This window comes from Esox lucius, chromosome 2 (assembly GCF_011004845.1).
Source record: "Esox lucius isolate fEsoLuc1 chromosome 2, fEsoLuc1.pri, whole genome shotgun sequence".
Taxonomy (NCBI): Eukaryota; Metazoa; Chordata; class Actinopteri; order Esociformes; family Esocidae; genus Esox; species Esox lucius.
In genome coordinates this window covers 36,520,282-36,544,715 of record NC_047570.1, presented here as the reverse complement: position 1 = coordinate 36,544,715, position 24,434 = coordinate 36,520,282, and the positions used below count along the sequence as shown (strand labels likewise).

At 44.0% G+C, this 24,434-nt stretch overlaps 3 protein-coding genes across 17 annotated transcripts in view; 1 reads left to right on the top strand and 2 right to left on the bottom strand.

Annotated features, from left to right (window-relative positions):
- The window catches only part of herc1 (HECT and RLD domain containing E3 ubiquitin protein ligase family member 1), a 72,654-nt gene extending 71,074 nt beyond the window's left edge, over positions 1 to 1,580 (bottom strand). For 10 of the 13 annotated variants that reach the window (XM_029125769.2, XM_029125779.2, XM_029125776.2 and 7 more), the window contains exon 1: positions 1,302 to 1,580. The gene's annotated coding sequence lies outside the window, so the exon portion shown is untranslated. Of the gene's footprint in view, positions 1 to 1,154; positions 1,172 to 1,301 lie in introns of all 13 variants that reach the window. The other 3 variants (XM_029125775.2, XM_029125771.2, XM_029125788.2) reach the window with 2 other exon arrangements.
- A 4,535-nt stretch (positions 1,581 to 6,115) lies between these two features.
- Positions 6,116 to 17,687, bottom strand: dapk2a (death-associated protein kinase 2a). 3 transcript variants are annotated; one of them, XM_013136063.4, is made up of 9 exons: positions 17,280 to 17,687; positions 16,811 to 16,962; positions 14,066 to 14,287; positions 12,733 to 12,871; positions 10,641 to 10,770; positions 10,368 to 10,443; positions 9,734 to 9,886; positions 9,068 to 9,113; positions 6,116 to 7,431 (listed from the first exon to the last, which is right to left on the bottom strand). In XM_013136063.4, the coding sequence occupies exons 2-9, from the start codon at positions 16,894 to 16,896 to the stop codon at positions 6,736 to 6,738; spliced, it is 1,548 nt and encodes a 515-aa protein (XP_012991517.3). In that variant the 5' UTR covers positions 16,897 to 16,962; positions 17,280 to 17,687; the 3' UTR covers positions 6,116 to 6,735. The 3 variants fall into 3 exon arrangements, with proteins under 3 accessions (XP_012991517.3, XP_028979272.1, XP_028979273.1); XM_029123439.2 differs by having other exon boundaries at positions 16,811 to 16,954; XM_029123440.2 differs by having other exon boundaries at positions 16,811 to 16,890.
- Positions 17,688 to 18,336: 649 nt separating this feature from the next.
- Positions 18,337 to 23,849, top strand: si:ch211-112g6.4. The gene is made up of 6 exons (XM_010888586.4): positions 18,337 to 20,284; positions 20,597 to 20,686; positions 20,960 to 21,125; positions 22,111 to 22,464; positions 22,640 to 23,419; positions 23,551 to 23,849. The coding sequence occupies exons 1-6, from the start codon at positions 20,151 to 20,153 to the stop codon at positions 23,593 to 23,595; spliced, it is 1,569 nt and encodes a 522-aa protein (XP_010886888.2). The 5' UTR covers positions 18,337 to 20,150; the 3' UTR covers positions 23,596 to 23,849.
- The last annotated feature ends 585 nt before the right edge of the window (positions 23,850 to 24,434 follow it).

Genomic DNA, 24,434 nt, shown 5'->3' with positions numbered 1-24,434 from the left:
AGCTAGTAGCAACGTAGTTAAACATGCAATCCACAGCTGCTCAATCTTGCAACAATTAGGAACATCGATTTCACAGCTACGGTAAAGTGATCACAAACTACTGGTTCCTACAAATGACAATGCATATTCACAATGCATCGAATAGCATTTCTGCGTAACCCCTTGTACAAATTGGTTAAAACATAGCTATAGCTTGCACAATATGTCGCAAATATTGTACCAACATAAAGGCTCATTCTCATTAACAGCTATGCTTGTGCTAGCTTTGCAAACTGTCAGTTTCACGCCAGCATTGTTGAACATGCAAGTTGACACAAATGTTAATTGGTCTGACAGCTGTCAGTCATATCATAAATTCGGCAGTGGTGTCAGCCCCTCCCAGTATGGTCTCAGTACAATAGATGTGTCTGTAGCCTCGGGTTTTCAGGTGAGCAAGGCCGGCAAGTAAAAATACTCTGAAACTGCTTCTAGCAGCTACTTAATACTTGCCTGTGCTATATTGTATTCTAAGTAGGCTAATCAGGTTTCCTTGCCATAACGGTAGCGAACTACCTACTGTCCGTTGCTATCTAGGTTGTTACGATTGCTTAACTAGTTAGCTACGTTAGCTTGTCAGTAGCTAACATTTGCTGGTTAGTGCTGTAGCTAGTAGTAACACATGCACTTCTCAACATCTGGCTAGCTATAGTCCCTTAGACTAGCCACAAAAACAACATGAATACTAAAATTATATTAGGTAGCTACTTAGCTTGACTAATGACTTCACGAAACATAATCGGACTGACATGACACAGCTGGAAAGCAAGTTAGCTAGCAAAGGAGCTAATAGACTAGCTAACTTGCTAGCATTAAGCTAACTAGCTGTAGTCTATCTACTAGCTACCTAACATTAGCGAACGTTAAGCTAGTACTGACGTTAATCCAGACTGAATGTGTTTGGCATACTAGCTACGTTTAATAATTATAGCGTTATTACCAAATTATTTTGTAAACTGGTACAGTAGTACTGCTTGGAGGCGCACAACGTAAAGCTAATGCTAGAATTTGAGTTCACTTGTCTGTTAGCTCCGGTAGTTAGCTAGCAATCTAGATGTCAGCAACTCGTACAGATGCAGGAAATGGCAAAAGCAGCTATCGCTGGGTAACTGACTCACCATTAAAGGTTGTTTTTCTGCAGATAACAAGAACGAGACTGTTTTCCAAATGTAAAATCTATGGTCGGGAAATAACTGACATGCAATGCAATCTTACAAATAGAAAACTGTCGTTAGAAGCTAGCTAGATTCGAGAGACAAGCTTACCACCAACTGTCAAAGGGGCCTCTTCACTTTAGCACGTATCTGCACTCCATTGCAATAACAAAGGTTTCTGCAATTGCATAATTGACTGGTTGTATCCGTAAGCTTACTTGTGGACTTTCACAAGGTTTAAAACAAAAATTCCTGAGACTTGGTCAGGAGCAGGTTTACGTGCCACCCACCCCTTCGTTTCTGGCTGCAACTTCCACTGCAATGGATCGAGATAACAGGTTCACTCCCAAACTCGTCTCTCTGCCCCAGCCCTAGGGCGCAGTGACGTGCGTGCGGCGTGTGCTTCCTATGTGTTTGCAGCGTGTATAGCTACCGACTGCAAGCATTTTATCTATATGTCAGAAAACTATGGAAACGTCTGGACACAATGAATTATATACAGCTTTATTCACACAGTACCTTTAAAACATACCCAGCATTTCAGTTGGTGTAATCTAGCTGCTATGGTAGAAACCTATAGGGACCGAATACACAAAACCTAAGAAAAGTTCACATAAGTATATGTAATGGGTGTTGAGCATATGTGGATATGAGCGGTTTAGATTTTGAGAACAGGATCGTGTAGCCATTTGGTTGACAGTTAGCGGTTCCGAAGCGGCTTTATGTGGTTAGTCTGTGCGAAACCGATAGGTGGTTGCCGACGGCCGTACGTGGCACTCAGGTGGCAGGGATTTTTTGGTCATGATTGAACTGTTCTGTCTACCTGCCGTCCGCTTTCCAGTGGAGAGAGGTCTTTGTGCCAGTGGGTGACCGGGGGAGGGGGGGGCAGCGAGGATCTTTCCTGTGAGATTCCTTGTCTTGAGTCATGCAGGATCCTAATGGAGGGAAGGTGACAGCCAACGACCATTTCTGGGGATGTCCTGCAGTTTAACTCTGCTGCTGGGAAGACTCGAACCCAGGCCAAATCGGTTGAGGATAACCTCCACGATGGATTCGTAAAGACTGATCAGGATTGTATCTTGTAGTTGCTCTGGGAAGTTTCGACTGCAAAACTAAAATCCACATGCAGTTTCATACCACTTTGGGTTGTTGAGGGGTTGGAGGATGTAGTGAAGGCCCATATTTATGGTTTGGTACACAGACCCTTTTGGTTCTCTAGGCAAACTGCAGTGGGTTTTGAGAGGGGAACTGAATTAATGTCTGTCTGAAATAGTTTCTATATTTAACTGTTACATAATTATTTTATATTAAATATATATTAATATATATGTGGTTACATGAAATGTTGTAATGGCTTGAACCTGACACAAAGTATTTGCAGGTTGTACCCAGTGTGAAAATACAGTAAAATGCCACATAAAAGTATAATGCAATTATAGAAATCAAATATAAATGTTACAATGACAAAACACAAATGTATTCAATTATAAGGTCTTTTAAGAATAAGTGTTAATTCATTGTTATGAAAATGTAACGCATTGCAAGAAGTTTCTGGAAGAATGTACCTCCTTTGGCACGCCATAGTCCTCAGTCCAACAAGATAGTGATACAGCTAGTGTTAATTGTCTGGTGGCCTGGGGAAGCACTGATGTTGTGCTTATCTGGGCTGAGCAGAGAATCTACAGAGGGGCCCAGGGAAATATCTCTGCTGAAGAGCTGGATAATGAATTGTAGTTCCGCTACTGGGGCAGAAGCTACATGAAGTATAATATACTATATATATATATATGTATAAACAACTGTTTCAGTTGTAGATGGTTTTAAAATACACTGTACTTAGACAAGCATGTTCTATGTAAAAGGAATAACAAACTGTCAATTCAGTTGTCCTAATTAGAAAGAATGACAAATCTTTTCAGAAATTCTTCAGAGAACTTTAGACACGGAGTGCAAGAGTCCACATTATTATGCAAGCATGATGAGAGGTAACTGTTGCATGTCAATGTCTCAATAGCGTTATTACAGTCTATTGGTTTTAAATGAAGAACATCTACTGCGTCATACACCTGATCAGACTGGATGACAAAGATGGCTGTAGCATTCTGTGTGTGAATGTCGTAACTTTTCTGTTACTTCTCTGCCAATAAGTTTGCAGCATAGGCTGCCCCCTGGAGGAACTTGCCCATTATTACACTGACACGTCACATTGCCTGACTGAACCCGCAATCATTGAACTCAACACTGAGCAGAAGCCTCAGCCTTAGGAATACAGTGTGTATGTACGGTACCGTGCTACATACCAAAACACCAGTCTGACCAAAAGCAACATGTCCAGCCTTGTTACTGTAGCTTACATATGATGGGAAGCTGTGTTATCGGCTTAAGTCGGTACATCACAATATTTGTGTTATGTAACAAGAATGAAGGGCAACAACAAAACCATACACTTCTTTTTGACCCGTCACTAACATGTTTTGACACGTCCCATGACATCAGCCTCACGGCGCCTGTCTCTGAAAGGGACGTTTCCTCAGAAAATTATTTTGACAATATTTCTTTGGGTCTTTTCATGCTTCATTTGACAAAATGGTGGAAAAACAGAGCACAGTTGTTGCTGAAAGAGCAATGGACTGGAGTCAAACCCACACTGCAGCATATTTGGCTAAGGCAGCGACTTAGGCCACAGACCCAGCGAGGCCACAGGACTCAGCGAGGCCACAGGACCTGGACAGATTTAGGCCACAGAACCCAGTGAGGCCATGGACCTAGACAGACTGAGGCCACTGGACTGATCAAGGCCACAGACCCAGTGAGGCCACAGACCCAGACAGACTTAAGCCACTGGAGCCAGCGAAGCCACAGACCCAGACAGACTTATGGCACAGAACCCTGCGAGGCCATGGACACAGGCAGACTTAGGCCACAGGACCCTGCAAGGCCACTGGACCCAGCAAGGCCACGGTTTCCTCAAAGTTTATCCTAATTTGGTACCGTTTATCTCAAGAAATTATAATCTTGAAATTGTTCTTCAGGAAATTTTTGAGAAGAGATCTAAAAGTCTAAAACCATGTATGATGTTCTCTTTGTCAACGTGGACATTTGATTTTAGTGTCGGAAAACACAAACCATGATGTTGAAGTGTCAGGTGAGCACAAGTGAGCTAGCGGGTCGGTAGCCCTGAGTGGCAGCGACTGAACTCCTAAGCCCTGCGTGAAAGTGGTACATTTGATATCCAAGATAATAAACACAGTGGTACCCCCAGGGTTTAACAACTAAGATAATAGAATACAATGTATCAATGGACTGGTATAGCAGTGACAATAAACATATTTCATTTAAAATGCATTTAATAAAATATTTATTCAAAGGAAAACCATTGAAACCAGTGTCTCATTTACAAGGTCCTAATTCAAATTTTATTTTTTAACTAACAACACAAAAAAGAAAACTTTGAACATTATGTTACAAAACAGTATAAAGAGATCCAGGGCCACACCAAGACTGAAAGGCTTTTGAACTTGGTCCTGTTCTTACAACATGAGTTTGACATCAGCACTGATACATGTTTGAAATGAAGGCCTTATCCATTGACAAACAATACCACACTGGAATATTTCCTATATAATGACAAACAATACCACACTGGAATATTTCCTATATAATGACAAACAATACCGCACTGGAATATTTCCTGTATAATGACGAACAATACCGCACTGGAATATTTCCTGTATAATGACGAACAATACCGCACTGGAATATTTCCTGTAATGTGTTTGTGGTTGATAAGGGACACACACGTGTATACACACCAGTGGCTGTGGACCGGGGGGGGTGGGGGGTACTAAGTACAGTGGTTATAAAAAGTCTGCACACCCCTGTGAAAATGCCAGGTTTTTGTGATGTAAAAGAATGAGACAAAGATAAACCATGTCAGAACTTTTTCCACTTTTAATGTGACCTATAATGTGAATACAATTCAATTGAAAAACAAACTGAAATCTTTGAAAGGGGTAAAGTTCATGCCAATCATGTTAAATAGAAGTCATTACACACCTGCATCATTTAAAGGGAGGCTTCAAAAAGGCCTACAGCAACATTAAAAGAACTGTTGTGTGCTACATCTGACAACAATCTCCCGTATTCTTCATATGAATGGGCTATGGGGTATGGTGACAAGATGGAAGCCTTTTCTTACAAAGAAAAACATCAAAGCCCGGCTGAATGTTTTGCCAAAAGCATGTGGGAAAATGTGTTATGGTCTTATGAAACCAAGGTTGAACTTTTTGGCCATAATAAAAAAAGGTATGTTTGGCACAAAAACAATATTGCACACCACCCAAAGAACACCATACCCACAGTGAAGCATGGCGGTGGCAGCATCATGCTTTGGGGCTGTTTTACTTCAGCTGAAACCAGGGCTTTACTCAGGGTGGAGGGATTTATGAACAGTTCCAAAAACCAGGCAATTTTGGCACAAAACATTTAGGCATTTGTTAGAAAGCTGAAGATGAAGAGGAAGTTCACCTTTCAACATGACAACGAACCAAAGCACACATCCTAATCTACAAAAGCATGGCTTCACCAGAAGAAGATTCATGTTTTGGAATGGCCCAGCCAGAGCCCAGACCTGATCCAAAGATTTTGTGCGCTTTTGCAAAGAAGAAAGGGGCAAATATTGCCACGTCAAGATGTGCCATGCTAATAGACTCCTACCCAAAAAGACTGGAGTGCTGTAATAAAATCAAAAGGTGCTTCAACAAAGTATTAGTTTAAGGGTGTGCACACCTATGCAACCAGGTTATAAGGTTTTTATTTTAAATGTTTTCCCCCTCAAAGATTTCAGTTTGTTTTCAATTTAATTGTTTACGTTATAGGTCACCTTAAAGGTGGAAAAAGTTCTGACATGATTTCTTTCTCTCATTCTTATACATCACAAGAACCTGGCATTTTAACAGGGGTGTGAAGACTTTTTATATCCACTGTATATAGGGCCCTAAAGTGTGGAGGGGCTCTTGAAAATGTCTGATTCTTCAATTAAGAGGTGAGGGGCCCTCAGAGACTGGGCCCAGAATGCTCTGCCTCTGGTGCACACAAACCACAGCAAACACCCAGTACCGTACTACCCATTGCTATGGGCACAAACTCTGAAACATACACACAAACCACAGCAAACACCCAGTACCCTACTTCCCATTGCTATGGGCACAAACTCTGAAACACACACACACAAACACACTACTGCAAAGGAGGCAATGCCCATTTTAACTTCATTTCAAACCTCGATTTGCTTACTTCAATAAAAAAAACTCCAAACATCTCAACCCCTCAACAGTACTTTTTCTTTTGAAACACCTTCCACTGAGACATTTTCTTTTTGATATTTTCAAAACACATTTCAGGACACGATCAAACAACAAAAGGAACATAGGTTATGTACTATAATCTATAGTATATTTCTATGTTAACAGCAGTGGGCTCTATTCCAAGTCTAAGTCGTTGACTGTACTCTGTTTTAGTCTTGTTATATGCCACTGTGACTCTACTATCTCTGCTGTCCAGACTCAGTGAAGTCCAGATTGATCCCAGACAGCAGGTCTCCCCCACAGCTCCTGTTCAGCATTTCCTTCAGAGCTTCATTCACGTCATTGTTAAACACAGTGGAAAAGTTACAACTGGAGTGCCCCCCACCGCCCCCACCACCTCCGACCCCGCCCGGGACCCCAAACGACCCCACAACGTCTTGCACCCACTTCAACTCGTCGCTCAGCTCCTGTCTGAGGGAGTCGAAGTGTCTTCTCCTCTCCTGGTAGCGGGCGTCGACGCCGCTAACGCTCGCGTCCAAGGCCTTCATCTCATCTTGCAGGCTCCTCTTCATTGCTTCCACCTTGCGGAACTCGTAGCGGATCTGGGACAGCTCGTGACGGACGCCCTCACTCTCCTCCTTGTACCGGGACTCCTTGTCGTTGTAGATGGAGACCAAGGCGTCGATGTCCTCCTGCAGGGAGTCGTGCGCCAGCGCTAGCCCAGAGAAGGAGCCCTCCATCTGGCCGAGGTCCTCTACCACCTGAGCAAAGCGCTCAAAGTTGACGTAGGTGTTGTTTGGCGGCATGGAGGAGTGGGACTTCATGGTGTACTCCTTAAGTCGTTTGGTCTTCAACTGACGGCGCTCGCGCTTCTTGGGGGCCTTGATCTGATCCTGGACTCTGCTACCGGGGGTCTCCTCCCTGTGCTCATTGGACTGGAGGCACAAGAGTGGGTTGAGTCACTGGTCAGGAGGTCACTTATTGGCCCAGCATGCCATGCGTCAATGAGGTAACTGTGACATACAGGCAAAAGCAATAATGAGGGTGCAAAAACATTTGAAATTTGGGAACCCCCAGGCTGTGCTGTTCAGGTGCCCCTCTACTGTTAATTAATTGAAAACTGTAGTTTCTTTGTAACATGCAGGGCTAGCAGATACAACGTGATATATTTGTTGAAAAAGGCTCAGCCAGGAATGAGAATCATCCTTGCCAACCCACAGACCGCGTGATGTGGTATGTTCCTCTTCTTTTTTTCTGTCAACAAAATCATGTTTATATTACGAAATATTAGTTGCACATTAAGTTTAGAGTCACACAGACGGCAGCCTATTTACTCCTGACACGGAATTGAATAAGTGTTATTCAGGGCCTATTTTAGCCTTTTGGGGGGCCTAACCAAAATTTGATTTGGGGCCCCCACCCCTAGCAGTCCCTATTGGTCGGGGAGAAAGTATGTCGCTTAAGCCTAGAGCGGCCCTGGTAACATGCCATCATGATGAAAATCTCTATTAGGATTCAAATAAAACTGAAGTTATTTATCGGATGTTCATGTCCAGAGAAACTTACAGCTAAAGCGTGTATCTTAAAATATCTACGTAGGCGAAATGACCACAAAAGTCAGAAATAGTACATTGGCTCTATTTCTACTCAATACAGTATCTGTAACAGACCACAAAGGTTTTCATCTGGACTGATGAACTACATCACGACTGATGTTCGACAAGTGTTTATTGTGTTCCTCAACATCTTACTTCTAACAGCAAACACAATGAAAAAGATGTGTGACTTCTGACCAGAGATTTAGGAGAAGTTACAATCCTTTAACTTATTTTCTTCACAAACACCTTACTCGAAGTATAACATCAGAAAGTTTTAGAAATATTATCCTGATTAGTTTGCTTAATCACAGGACTACACATGATAGTTAGTGAACAGAATTCACTACTTTAAACAGGTATCATTATTGCCCAAGACATTGCAAAATCCACATGAACATTTAATAAAAAAAATTTTTTAAATAATAATAATAATAATATTATTATATATGTGATTACACAACAACACCTGTGACAGCACATTTTTCTGTGACAGCTACAGTATCTGTTATTAAGTCGTGCTAGATGATAAAAAGGTAAAGATCAAAGCGGTTGTGGTATTACTTATTTTAATACATATATTATTAAACAAGGCCTTCTATTAACAGACAAACCATGGGCCCACACTTGGCCAGGGCTTGTTATTTGTATCTATATTTGTCTGAGCATGTAGCTGACCATGAAAAACATCTATTTCATGGTCATAAACATAAAAATTCCTAAAGGCCTTCAAGTTAAAGCGCAACCATAAATAAAAGAAGCTTTATTTGTTATGAACAGAGCACTCTACTTATGATGCTGTTATTGCAAACACCAGTCTGCATTTGTAACGCATTACATGGCCTCGAAACAGGCTACGTTAAAACCACCAAAAAACGAAACATCTGTTTCAATGTTAAAGTCTGCCGTGTTTAACTTGTGCGTCAATTTCAATGCACATCAAAAACAATTGTTATGCAGTAATTTTTCAAAATACCTGAATCCAGGGGTGGTTGAGGGCATCTTGAATGGTTAGTCTCTTCCTTTAAAACAAACACGATTATATACTTTCAGGGCAATGCAGACATGACGAGAGGGAGTGACCTTTAGACAAATACCATTCTGTGTCACTGTAAACAAGAGTGTGTACTGTAGTCATGCAGACTAATGTCAACAAGCCTCCTCATTAGGAAAGTTTGTGAATATGTCACTTAACACCACTACTAATAATAACTATAATAATAATACTACAATGTGTTCATAATGTGCTACAGTGAGTGGTGGGGGGGGGGGGGGGGGGGAGCGGAAAGCCTCTCATCGGCTGCTCGACAACGTGCTGCAAATGCATAATAAAATGAACCAAGAGGTGCAACATGACATTGGAACACGCTATGGCCAAATGTGAAGAACAGGATGACCTGTGTCTAGCAAAAGGATCGCTAGTGGTAGTCATTGGAGCTCTTAGAAACTTAATTGGTGGCTCACAAATTGTAGGGCGTCTTTGTACTAATAGTATTTGGGGTCCTTGACATGTAAGGCTTAACTCAGCAGCCTACTTGTCTTGTGGCACACAAAGACAACCATGTTTCAAACCCAAAATGTTGCCCCTTCTCCACCTCAGCCCCTCCTGACATTTAGTCCCAAGCCACGCCCCCCAGCCTACATTTTGTCCCTCTCCAGGAGCTGTCGAATGAAGTTCTTGGCCAGTTCGCTGGTGCTACCGAAGAACTCCTCGTCAAACTCGTAGTTCATGGCTGAGATGTTGGCCAGGGTGTCCTGTTTAGTCTCACCCAGGAAAGGAGACGCTCCGCTCAGCCTGGAACACACCACCAGGGACCAGAGGGGAGGAGGGTTAGCAGCACAGGCAGACCTGGATCCGAGATACTGGGATGACCATGCACAGTCAGTTGAATTAAGTCACTTGATCTAAACTGGCTTTGCCAGAAAGAACAATCACGTCGTTATGTTGCATTTAAACATACTTTCCATCGGCTGGAACGAGAGATACGATAGGAGAGACTTCAGACGGATTTTTAAGATGGGTGTGTGTGTGTGAGACCTGGATCTGTGTTTGGGCTGCCTTGAGATCTGTGTTTGGGCTTGCCGCCCCCTGGTGGTCATTCAACATTACAGCACAAGCCGATCCAGGACAAAGATGGTTTCATGTGCTGTTGTCACTGACACCGAATACAAAGTTTGAAAATGTGTGTAGTAGGGGTCTCTATAAATCGCTCTGCTAAAATCACATCTGTTGGTTTAATACTGCGTATGTGAACGTGCCGTGTGTTTCCACTCACAAGATGTATGTTATGACACCAATACTCCACATATCTGCCTCCAGACCCAGTGGCTCGTAGTTCACGATCTCCGGAGCTGAAATAGACAGGAGGTGGATCCTCAGAAGACCGCAACCACTAACAGCGGAGCTATTACACGGGAAAAAGTACATCGACTGCCATTGTCTGTGATTTTCATGGTATAATTAACACATTAATAACATAGAAGATTGTATTCTTGTGCAGCAGTCCAGTGATGGCTTGTTTGTGAGCATCTCTGCGCTCAAGTCTTACCCACAAATTCCGGAGTACCAAAAATGTTTTTAAACTCAGCTCCTGCTTCGATTTTATGTGCGAGGCCAAAATCGATGAGTTTGATCCTTGGCAATGGTACGTTCTTGTCCAGCAGCATGATGTTTTCAGGCTGGGGACCCGAGAGAGAAAGAGAGCGGACATTTGCTCAGAGAGCCAATTTGCTAATTGTTCCTCAGTCTCTGTGGCAGGCCTGTCTATAGAACGGGCCGAACATGAATCCTAAATAATTACAATTCATTTCGCGGGGACAACTATGACATTTTCCCTCAGAGTGAATTACAGAAAAGGATTTGAGTAATACTTAAGGGAGTAAATTCCCAAGCACACAACAATATTGAGTAGCAAACCCTGGAACTCAGCCCAGACCTAGAACATGGAGAGGAAATTCACTCATTGTCCCACATTACAGCGGAAATTAACACGGTCACACACTGACAGAATCAAAGTTTCTTTGACCCCACAAAAAAACTGTTTAATGCTTACTAGCCTCACAGCAACCACTGTTATATATGCACCATATAGCATTCTTAGATACTGTTAGAGTGCACGAGGTAGGTTGATGACAAACATATGTAATACATCGCATCGCATCGCATCATCTTCCGCTTAATCCGGGGCCGGGTCGCGGGGGCAGCAGTCTAAGCAGGGATGCCCAGACTTCCCTCTCCCCAGACACTTCCTCCAGCTCTTCCGGGGGGACACCGAGGCGTTCCCAGGCCAGCCGGGAGACATAGTCCCTCCAGCGTGTACTAGGTCTTCCCCGGGGTCTCTTCCCGGTGGGACGGGACCGGAACACCTTCCCAGGAAGGCGTTCCGGAGGCATCCGAAACAGATGCCCAAGCCACCTCAGCTGACCCCTCTCGATGTGGAGGAGCAGCGGCTCTACTCTGAGCTCCTCCCGGGTGACCGAGCTTCTCACTCTATCTCTAAGGGATCGCCCAGCCACCCTGCGGAGAAAGCTCATTTCGGCCGCCTGTATCCGGGATCTTGTCCTTTCGGTCATGAGCTTTGGGTCATGACCATAGGTGTGAGCTATGTAATACATAATATTTATATAATAATAATACATATATAGGCATCAGGTCAGCGATCAGGTCAGGCATGTTTCACACAGATGTGTTCCTGACCGGTGGTCCCTGACAACCTCACCGTGGTCCAAACAGCGCTGGTCAAAAAGAGTGCACTAGATAAGGAATAGGGTGCCATTTGTCACAGGCCCTTCCTGTTGCTGGGCCAGCATCTGTCGCCGTGGTCACTGGGAAAGATTGCAACTTCACTGAACGCTGTTCCAAACCTGACACTGCACTTTCTGTCTCTGTCCCCCTCTCTCTCTCCATCCCTCCCTCGCTCTTTACCCCCCCTCTCTCTCTCCATCCCTCCCTCGCTCTTTACCCCCCCCCCTCTCTCTCTCTCTCTCCCTTTCATAATCTGAGGTCACTGGTTGAACCTGTGCATGACACATCCCCCTAATCAAATTACCAGCATGTGACTATCTTTACGAGCTAATGAGCTTGTGGAAAGTTTCACAATGCATAATTTTACATATTAGTTACTTAGCTGATGCCCTTACCCAGAGAAACTTTAATTCATCATTGACTGCATACATTTAGTACCTGTAGCACGTTAAAGAAATGATTTACAACCCAGTCATTTTCCAGGCACTTTTTCTTATAAATGTTTCAATGAGGGAATCGAACTGATAACCCTGCCAATGCAAGCTACCTGGTCTATAATTAACCTATGGTTATTTTTACTAATTTAGTAGCACTGTGGCAGTCTTCTTCCAATAGAAAGTAGGTCCACTGCATACTTGCAGCTGCTCTTGTGCATTGATAATAACACTACACTTGGAGTTCGACCAGCTCACGAAGAGGTTGTCACCATCGGAAAACATCTTATTCTTATCTCTCCCCCCCAGTGAAGGGAGGGAGTGGAATGAGGAGCCCTGCTGTTCTCCAGGTCCGGTGTGTATTTAAATCTGGAGTTTCAGTAGTAAACAGAGTCTCTGTTTGATAAACTGAGTGGCCGGGCCTCCCTCGTAGTTATGGATGTGTGTGTGTGTGCGCAGTACCTTGAGGTCAAAGTGTGCTATCTTCCTGGAATGGAGGTAGTGAACCCCCTCTAGAATCTGTTTGATAAACTGAGTCGCCTCTCCTTCACTTAGAGATTCCTTCTGGGCCAGGAAATCAAACAGCTCCCCTCCAGACACCCTGAAACACACACACACAAACACACACACACCATACCTCAAGCTTAGCAGAACAACTTGGAAGTGAAAGTTGAAACAAGCCTGGCTCCCAGTGTTTGTGTCGGTCTCAACCAGTGAGGCATAGATTGCCTTTTGTAATGTAATTTGTGAAATCTGTGTCATTCATACTGCAGCACTCTGGTCGTTTCTTCGATTGAAGAATACGCCATGCTCGTTGGAAAGTGTCCATGCATACGTGAATGCTTGGCAGGTGATCGCGTTCCAGCAGAAGACGTTGGGCCAGGGGCTCTCTAGGAGCACAATTACTCTGAAAGGTGGCAGTTGTGTGGTGAAGGAACATCAGGTGTACAAGGTAGAAATCTAACTGGCAACTCCAGTACCAATACGATAACCCTTAAAACCACACTAAATATCTGTTACGTACACCTAACGGTACACAAAGTGGTTCCAACTCCGGTCCTCGGGTACCCAAACATTGTACATTTTATTGTAGCCCCAACCAAGCACAGCTGATTCAATTCGTCAACTAATTATCAGGCTCTCATTGAGTTGGATTGGGTGTGCTTGTCCAGGGCTACAAACAAACGTGTGTGCTGTTGGGGGGTACTGGAGGACCGGATGTGGGCACCACAGTTGCATCCTACTCTCATCATTTGCAATTATTAGGCCAATTCAAAACAGAAGATAATCACAAAGGTGTTTGTTTTGTAACTTTAAGATAGATCAACGTCTAGGATAGATGACTTCATCTGGGATAGCGATGCATTTTGGATATTTAACAGGTGGAAATATGACCTTTACAGAGATGATGGTCTATTTTGAGCGCCATTCATTTGTGTTGGAGGTAATTAAAAGGAAAACATTTTGTTGAGACAATAGGATGTGTTTGGTTGTTGGCAGAGACAATAGGATGTGTTTGGTTTTTGGCAGAGACAATAGGATGTGTTTGGTTGTTGGCAGAGATGCAATAAGGATAGGCCTATTCATTTGTCGAAGACCTAATCCATACAAACGTTGCTTAAAAAATGATGAAGTAATTACATTCTGAAAAATATATAAATGTTGCTGCTCAATCTAAAACCAAACAGCGCCCCTGGATAAGGGCCCCTGGATAAGGGCCCCTGGATAAGGGCCCCTGGATAAGGGCCCCTGGATAAGGGCCCCTGGATAAGGGCCCAGGGGTTATCCGACTCACAGCTCCAGGATGAGTACGACGTCAGTGCGGTTCTCATAGACATCGTGTAGGGTGACGATGTTGGGGTGCTGTGTCTGCTCTAGGATGTTGACCTCCCTCTGGATCTCCTCCCTCCTCACACCCCGTCTACTGGCTCGGCTCTGCCGTTTCTTGATGAACTTGGCAGCGAACTCCAGACCGCTGCTCAGCTCCCGGCAGCGCTTCACAATGGCAAACTGACCGCTGGAACCAAGAAGAGCATCACACTGAGCATGCTGGCTTCCTGTTGAAATTCTCCCCCACAATGAAGCCAAACTGCTTCATGAATCAAGGACTTGGCTCTGAGTGACTGTTACCTGAAGGAGTCGCTACAGCGCACGACCCTAGGCAGCCCAATCCTATATCCACCCAGGACACCGCCCCATGCTCAACCCTCTGCCATATCAGTGTGCCATGCCCAGGATTCACACACCTGGCTGCATTGGTGCAGCGTTACTATGAGTGGAGCTGGTAGAGAGAATGCCAAGAGTGTGCAAAGCTTTCACCAAGGCAAGGGCTGGCTACTTTGGCGAATCAACAATATGAGATGTATTTGGATCAGTTTAACACTTTTGGTTATTACATGAGTCCATGTGTTTTTCATAGTTTTGATGTCTTCACTGTCATTCTACACTGTGGAAAATAGTAAAAATAAAGAAATACCCTTGAATAAGTAGATGTGTACAAAACTATTGACTGGTAATGTACATCCCCCTTCCCAAGTTGAGAATTTAGAAGAGTAAGAGGCAAAGGAAGCTGCCGTGAAAGATACTAGACTTTACATCTCTGACATCAAAGAGGCTTTTATTGAAGATATCTATGAAGCATAAGTAACTCTCAACCCATTTGATAACAGGTGAGGTAAAGCCATAAGTGAGCATTTTCAGTAATGATATCTGATCAACAAATCAAAAGCTGCAAAGAAACTTAACAGCAGAAAACTGAGCGGCTGTTGACACTGGTAAAGGGTGCTCTACCAGCTCTAGGTAGCAGAATGCCTTTATCTTGCCACAACATCGGTTTTAGTTAAATATCTGCTGTGCTGGTGTTAACAGTAGTGTGGCGAAATTGATTGGATAAACGCTGTGTAACCACCTTCTCTGTTTTGCATGTAAAGTCCACCCACGTTTTGTAGATATATTCACATTTTCATGGAAAACATCAAACGATCCTCTTCCATGGTGCCTAAGTCACAGACACGAAGGTACCATCCCAGGACGCAGAACGTTCCTGGGAACGCATGTAAAGCAGACTCGACAGGCCAGGCTGCAGCCAATGGAAATCTCCTCAAGGATGTTTATTGTCATTGTGGGGCATTGTGTGTACATCGATGGCAAAATAGTAATCAATTATAAATGAAGTTTTATAACAACATTTGGAGAAAGGGGCGGGGCCTGAATACTTTCCTAATACACTGTATGTCTTACAGTCTGGCTAACTTGGCCTCGTCTGGTTTTCCTCTACTGTCAGTACAGTGAGGTAAACTTATATTTCCTCATTCATAGTGTTGCTGTGAGATGAGATTTAGACACGCCACTAAAAATAGCAGGAAGCCATCTTTAAACAGCAACGTAGCCGAGCTCTGCTGCCACTAGAGAAGTGCCTTTAAATAAACTACTGGGTCATTAAGTACAGAGCACAGTTTGAGAGTCTGTTGACCCAGTACCTTAACGAAAATTCTCTTTCCAGGTTTAAATCTTTGTTTTATGGCATGGCCGTCTGGCCAAGGTGTTAGAGCATTTGACCAGTACCCAAAAGGTTGCCAGATCGAATCCCCCGGATGTGAAAAATCTGAGGTCCTTTTAAATGTCACAAAAGCCAACATGAACTAATAAAAAGCAACCCATCGTGGCACCGACCGCTTGCCTGACAAACAGTCCTTTCAGTCCTTCCACTGCATCCGAAAAATGAGCAGACAACACACTAAATGTCCCGGCAGCCATCTGTCTCCACCTGCCGGGTCCTGGTTTTTACACCGGTATGTGTGAATGACTCCCAGTCACTGTCAATCAATCGGACACAACAGTCAGCTTCTCTCAAGTATACATCCCATGTTAACATCTTATTCCATTGGCCTCAGACTGGCAGCCATAAACCCCACTGTGTATAGGGATCTATTATAGTCTTATGGGTCAAAAGAAGTGCACTTATTGGGGAAAGGGTGCCATTTAGTCGAAGCACATAGCCTACATCAATAAAACACGTAAAGTCTGAATGCTTGGATTACTCCCAGACAACAGACAAGTCAGGACATCCCTTGGACGTCACCAAGGGATCCGTTTGCTGGGCGACATGTGTCACTAAAAGGCTGTGCTGTTGTTATAGCTTCACCGGTGTTGCCGCTTATCGGTGTTTTAACGCATCATGCAGGCAGACAGAGAGGCCTGACTCGGAGTCATCGCCAAGCATAGCGGACAGGATCGAAGCGTGTAGCTGGAGTGTCTCCCCACTCTGGTGTTGCTGGCCGGAGCCTGTGCACTGTAAATACATTGGCTTTAAATAGTAACTCAGGACTACACCAATGCTGTTTTGGGATGATGAGGTACCGACGACCAACACGTCAATTACACAACCTTCACAAACACGCAAAACACGGAGCCCAGAAAAATACTTACAACCATTGATAGACCCTCAAATGTTTTGTGTAAACAGACAACAATTTATTGAGGCAATGGGAAAAAGATTAGCGATTGAATGTTTTTCTGTGTTATTGTCGGGATGCTGTACCTGCCCAATTCTTCTCCAATGTCGTAGAAATCCTCCACTTTCTGCTGCTTAAACACAGCTATTGGTGGCTTCATTGTGGTCTTCATTGGTGGGGATGACGATGATGTTACACGCGTTATTTAGCAGTAATTCTCCCCATGTGTTCTTTATTCCTCCACGAGCCAAGTAAACACGGCCATAAAATATCAGAATACATTTATCATGATTCTATCAAAAGCTTTTTTTTGAGGATCAAACGATGAGTAAAACGGTTCATTAATTGTGTTGTTAAACTAGAGTTGCAGCATAGGTTTCTAGACTGGACTTTACACTGTAGTTGTATCAGTTCTGATGTAGGCACACTTCATGGAACTTGATGGACTGCAATGTTACCGGATTTTACAATGTGGAGGTACTATAGACCTAATGCCGTTAACCAATGGAGTTAATACGTATAATGTGAAATATCGGGTAGTTGAAAAGGTCTTACCATTTTTAAAATAACTGCCAGTGCGTGTCCACAAACCTCTCCGCTCAGTCTCGTTTCTCTTCTGTCCGCGAAGACCTAAGTCGACTACGGACCACGCGTGCTCTCAGGTTCCCGGTGCGCGTTTGTGCGTCACAGTAAACGACACCTGCTAGGCTTCTACCACGCGAGTCAACTGCCTGTACGAAGCGCGTGTTTTTCAACGTGTATATGTATATGTGTGTGTGTGTGTGTGTGTGTGTAATGTGTATGCGGAGAGGAGATATTGGCACACCAGCTGTCCTCTAAAGAAAACCAATTTGTGCGCGGCCAGCAGAAGCGCAAAGCCGTCCAGCCGGTCGTCAGCCAAGCGCAAATTGCCTAATCACAGATGCAAATGACCTCATAAACGGCAAACTCTGCTGGGATGTTTCGCTGCCTTGTAGGAGGCTCGATTATCCTAGAACACAGATTCTGCGTGATGAACCGCAAGAGGGCACGATAGCACTAGAACAGACACGGACGCCGTGTGTGACAACACCAAGGGACTAGGGTCTAATGGAATTCGTTTAAGATTCAGTAAGAGCTGCTTTTCAATAATTAAGTGAAAACGAAGTTTTTAAGTTTTAGAAAGGATCAGATAGGATCAGGTTAAGTGGCTGCCCCAATAGTGTGTCCCAAACTATTCACCATTTAGTGCACTCGTTTTGTACCAGGGCTCGTGAGGAGTACTGTTTTATTTGGACTTGGCTGCCATTTTGGATGCAAGCCTTTAACCCAAAACAGCTCCCCCCGAGTGGATCAAGAAAAAACTGGTGACAAATGGGTCCAGATACTGGAAATGACAGAGAGCAAATAATAGAGCTAGCCACGGGCATCAGATTCTCTATTCTCGGGTAATTTAATTACAGCGGCAGGTATTGATACTGATGCTGGGAAGACTGGAGTGGCCGGGTCCTGCTGAGTGCCTTTATGTTATGAGAACAATATATCACATTTCATCTGTCCAGTATGATAGCGCCCTGAAATCCTGACCTGTTTTCTGCAGATATCCCACTGCTTTCATTGTCAAGGTAACGTACCCCCGTCCCTGAATATTTTAGCAACAAGAATCTTTTCCCTCTCTGGCTGCCACTAGAATTGAGAGACTAAAAATGACCTTTGTTTCCTCAAGTAATTCTTTCAAATTGATTTTGAGATCACGTTTTGTTATTTGATCTAAGTTGTAGATGTACGCCTATGTATACTTGAACTGAATTAGGACATTATTTTAAGTGTACTAAAATACCATTTCCAGTCATGTATTGTTTGACCTGAACAGGTTCAATAAATGAAAGCGGTTGGCAGACATATACTGGTTTTACGGTTTAATAGAGCAAAACCTAACATAATCAGTCCAAATTTCACAGTCAACTACTCTATTGAAAAAAGTAAATAATTGTTTTGACTTTTTATGATACCCTGAAAAATATGTTGAACCACCAAGGTGTTAAACATGTAGAAAATTGTCTACTCTAATACCGACTAATTTAAACCATTTGGTTTGGTCTAAAGACTGCTGGAATTTAAAATAAATTACTTCAAATAACAGAGTTTTGTTTAACTGTAGTGTAAGGACCAAGTCAAAGAAAAAGTGAAATTCCTGCGAAAGTGAGGGAAAATAGTGTGCCAATTCAGTGAAACCCTATGACATAATCTCACACTAGGAAGAATGGGGGGCAATTTACCCCAGATGAGGGTGGATTACCCTGCCAGCAGACCAAAGTGCCCTGTCCCTGAAAACATATTTTATTACATAACAATAATAACAATTATTTTTTCTTCATAATTTGTTACCCCCCGAATAGACTGGTACCCTGAATAGCAGACGCCATGGAAACACAATGTTGGTAACAGGCTTATATTCTTCCTTCACGCCAGCTGATGTGTTGAGGTCAGCAGACACACAACAGCATAATATACGTTATTTTAGGATTAGCATATACCTTTCCCAGGGCCTCTGTCAATGTGGGCATTTGTTAAATGCTTAAACTATTTAAATGTTAAACCAGAATGCTCACACCTTTCATCGCAGGAGTCATTGAAAGAAGCGTGCCTATTTGTTTGACTGTTAAAACACAAATTTCTCAATACTACGACCGCCAGCAGTATTTGTTTACAAAGGAATGTGCCTATTTAATGCTGTTACAGGCCGGTCTCCTTGTACCGTCGTGAAAATGTCCGTTATTTACATGTCAGCCCTGTTGTCATTGTATGATGTGGGAGAAGGAAAGGAGATAGCTAAATGACCACGTCAGCCGCACAGACAGCACCGCCGGTTGAGGGGAAGGCAGATGGGGAAGATAAATGGAGACAATGGTCCTGTTGATCAGACAGACACATGGAGTGACGTTCAAGTTAGCAACGGAAAATAGGCAAATGAGGCATCCAATCACTACCCATGGAGTATTGGAATTGACAGTAGTCACAAACCGGTTGCTGCTGGACGGAGCGGGACCTTTTCCCAGGTGGCTAACTGTCTACCCTCCACACCTTGCCGTTTTAGTAACGGAGCCGGACACATTTTCTTATCTTGCCGTTTTTTAAAACGGCAACTGACACTTTAGTCGATATTGCCGTTTGAAACGGACTCCTTTTATCTCGCCGTTTTTAAAATTCCGACTGAATCTTTTGTCTTACCTTGCCGTTTCAATCAGCGATTGTCAAGGCTGCTGGCAAATGTTTCCACACTTTGAGGAAACCGTTTGCTGATTGGACCTGGACACATTGTGTGTGTGTGTGTGTGTGTGTGTGAGAGAGAGAGAGAGAGAGAGAGAAGTGTGTGTGTGTGTGTGTGTGTGAGAGAGAGAGAGAGAGAGAAAGAACAGATCCAAGGCCGGTTGGTTGGACCTTCACATGGAGTCTATTGCCGAGGGTGGAGGAGGGCTGAGGGAACTGGTCCAGAAGTGGTTCACTGACACCCAGGCCCCTCTGATACTCCTCCAAAACGGGAAGTTTCCTGATTGGTTCCAGGGCTTCACCGCCAGGAAGTAAGACACTCAGTAACAGTGGGAATACAACAAATTGTTTCTGTGTTTTATGTTTTGCTGTTCAACTCGCATTTTGACTAATTGAAAGCTTATGATGATTTCTGATCACTAGGTTGCAGTAAGATTGTGTTGAGGGGGATTAAACATATTCAAACCGCAGCATCTCAAACAGGCACAAAGAACAATGTTGTGTTTAGGCCCTTTTTAGGCCCCACTGATTAATATTGTGTCAGAATGTGCTGCATGGTACATTGAAGCTCATTTGCCTGTAAAAACAGTGACTGAATGTGTGACCTCCCCCACCTCTGTCAGGGAGGCAGAGGATCAGCTGAAAGACAAGCCTCTTGGCTGTTTTCTCATCAGACTCAGTGACAAAGCTATTGGCTACATCCTCTCATACAGGTCAGTCCCAATGCTGAACTGGTATAGTAAAGGCACACAAAACTGTGGAACAGAACGAGTTTCAAAGATTGCAGTTGCATGTGTTGTAGTTTTTTTGTAGGTCAATAGAATACCAAAAAAACTTGAAAAATCTTTAGATTAGTTCAAAACTGTATCACCAAAACAAGGTCTGTTGACATAACAGAATGGGGTGTTGTATTTTGTCGTAGCGTCACACTTCCTGTTGATTATTTTCTATTCCAGTTCATTGTAACTTATTGGATCCTTCCTCAGGGGACAAGACCGCTGCCGCCATTTTGTGATTAACCAGGACCAAGCAGGGCTGTTCATCATCTCCGGGGACGACCAACCTCACCGCAGCCTGAGAGACCTGATAGAGCACTACAGGACCTGCCCGGTTCAGCCCTTTGGAGAATACCTCACGTCAACCTGCAGCCAGGTACACGGTCGATGTGGATGATGTGGGTGATGTGGATGAGTCTTGTGCAGAGCTCATGTCATGGTCTCCAAAAAGAACAGTTAGGCATTCTTCATAATAGAACCCATGGTGGAACCCATGTACAGTAAGTTATTTGGGAAACCTTTTAACAAGTTCTTAAAAGTGTCCTTTGATCTCATTTACACAGTTCCCTTTAAGAACCAAGAAAGGTCCCCCACAGTTTTAATGTGATGGACCCCCTAAAGTATTCTCCTGAGGCGTTCTGTGTTTTAGAGGATGAGTTACTAAAAGGGTTATATTTCAGACACAGCCTATACTGTCAGACGTTTTAATACAACTTCCCACAACTAGTGATCTGGCAACCTGAGCTGGTACACCGACCTGGTACTCTGACCTGGTACACTGACCCAATATGCTGACTGGGTACGCTGACCTGGAATGTTGACCTGGTACACGGACCCGGTATGCTGACCGGGTAAGCTGACCTGGTATGCAGACTGGGTATGCTGACCTGGTATGTTGACCTGGTACACTGACCTGATATGTTGACCTGATATGTTGACCTGGTACACTGACCTGATATGTTGACCTGGTACGCTGACCTGGTATGCAGACTGCGTATGCTGACCTGGTATGCAGACTGGGTATGCTGACCTGGTATGTTGACCTGGTAAGCTTACCTTGTATGTTGACCTGGTACACTGTGCTATACATCTGCTGTGGGGCTGTAGTACATCTGAATAATCCTTTTTGTTCCAAAACCTGCTCAGTTTTACATTCTAGTTAACATTTAACATTGGTAACTCTGTCAACAGTAAGTGCAATACCACCAGTGAAATTATTTAAAATGAATAACTGGATAGTTAATAAGTCATTGAAGTAATAACTATTTTAGGTTCTGTAATAGGTTCTCGCAAAATCCACTGGTTACTACGTAGCCCATGTAATCCCCATGGCAACCCCTGTGTCATTTGTTTCTGGTTAGTCTTCATTGGGTGAACTCTATGATGTGGTGCAGTTTGGGGCCAAAGAGAAGACATTAGGTGGGGTCAGCGTCCAAGCCCTGAGAAATTACTGGGACAAGCAGAACGAGCAGCATAACGGATGGAATCGACAGAGGAATGACCATCATCAGTGGACTGACCATCACCAGAGTGACATTCATCAACCGAGTGACCATTATCAACAGAGAGACCAATGGAATAACCATCACAATGACCCAAGGAATGTGCCTCAGAATGAGGCGTGGAAACACCCAGCACTGCCACCCGTTCTGCCATCTAAGTCTAACAGGAAGTTGACCTTGACAGCATCCACTGGCAGGATGTCTGTTCCACAGGTATTCACACACTGATGTCATTTTAGAACTTCTAATAACCGGTGATAATAAATATTATTGACAGGATCATGGCTTGTAGCACGCAGAAGGATGAAAACGTCTAAATAACATTGGGTTTTCAGATCGTTTGTACCGAGCAAATATGAAACAGAACTGTTGTATCACTTGTTTTCAGCAAGCAGTTCCTCCTGTCCCAAGGCGGAGCCAACCTCTGACCCACTCCCTGAGCGGAACCCTGCCCGACAAAAGCCCGTCACAAACCCGGTACGCCCTATTACACCAGGACCCACACAAGACCACTGCGCCCAGTGAGACTCAGTATGCCGAAATCCACACCATCCAGAACAAAGTGGAGAGACTGGCCAGTGGCGGGAGTCTTAACAAAGCCGTGGGGCCACGGTCTGTGGACAACACCGACTTCAGCCATTATGACAATCGCAGTTACACCTCCACAGCACCAGGGGGAGTGCTGTACTCCGAGCTGACCCTGTCTTACTCACGGAGCCACTCCTTTCCCCGCTTGGACGCCACCACAGACGAGGAGGGGGACTACTCCGCCTCCCAGTACTCCCCCGACGCCCCCGAGAGGGCCACCTGCCACTCTTACACGCTGCAGGATCCCAGGGGGAGCCTCCAGCCACACGGGAGCACCAACCTTCCCTACTATGCCTCACTTGGGCTTGGCGTGGGTCAGGAGTGGCCCCGGGGACCTCATGTCCAGAGAGAGGAAGCGGACGGCGGCTGGAGGCCTGAGTCCAAGGCCCAGCAGGAGGACAGTATGTATGCGGAAGTTCCATCGGGGCCTCCCCAACATCAGACTGCCGATAACACCTATGAGCAGATTCCTGGGGATGTTGGCCTGAAGGGGACAGAAATCACAGACGCAGCTCAGCAATGGAACACCTACGAGACTCTGGAGGACCTGAAATCTCAGGAGTCTACTTGGGGCAAGAAGGTAAGAGAGGCAGAAATACTCTGTGTGTGCATCTATGACGGACACAATTGTCAAATTGTTTATGAAAGTGAAATTGTTCTTACGTTAATTCTAGACAATGAATTACCGTGTATTTATGTTGCTCTTCGCAGAACATGGCATGGCGAAAATTATTCCCTGAATACAAGAAGAAATAGCAGTGACGCGAAAAAGACTTGGGGGAAGACTAATTATTTGGTCAAGGTGTCATTGAATTTAGGAAATGTGTGGACTTGTGTTCTCATTGTTCTATGTGTGGAATTAGCAAATATAAATTCAATGTCTTTTCTTTCCTCTATGCACAGAAAGTACACAGTGGCAAAATACCTCCTGAGAAAAGACAGGCACTGCCCCACAAAATGAGGTGGAAGCAAAACTGCACTTACAGTGGGGAGAATTTTGCAGGAATTTTGCAGGTTTTCCTACTTACAAAGCATGTAGAGGTCTGACATTTTTATCATATGTACACTTCAAATGTACACTAAAACAAAAATCCAGAAAATCACATTGTATGATTTTTTTATAATGAATTTGCATTTTATTGCATGACATAAGTATTTGATCACCTACCAACCAGTAAGAATTCCGTCTCTCACAGACCTGTTAGTTTTTCTTTAAGAAGCCCTCCTGTTCTCCACTATATTAACTGCACCTGTTTGAACTTGTTACCTGTATAAAAGACACCTGTCCACACAATCAAACAGATTCCAACCTCTCCACAATGGCCAAGACCAGAGAGCTGTGAAAGGACATCAGGGATACAATTGTAGACCTGCACAAGGCTGGGATGGGCTACAGGACAATAGGCAAGCAGCTTGGTGAGATGGCAACAACTGTTGGCGCAATTATTAGAAAATGGAAGAGGTTCAAGAGGACGGTCAATCTCCCTCGGTCTGGGGCTCCATGCAAGATCTCACCTTGTGGGGCATCAATGAACAAGGTGAGGGATCAGCCCAGAACTACACGGCAGGACCTGGTCAATGACCTGAAGAGAGCT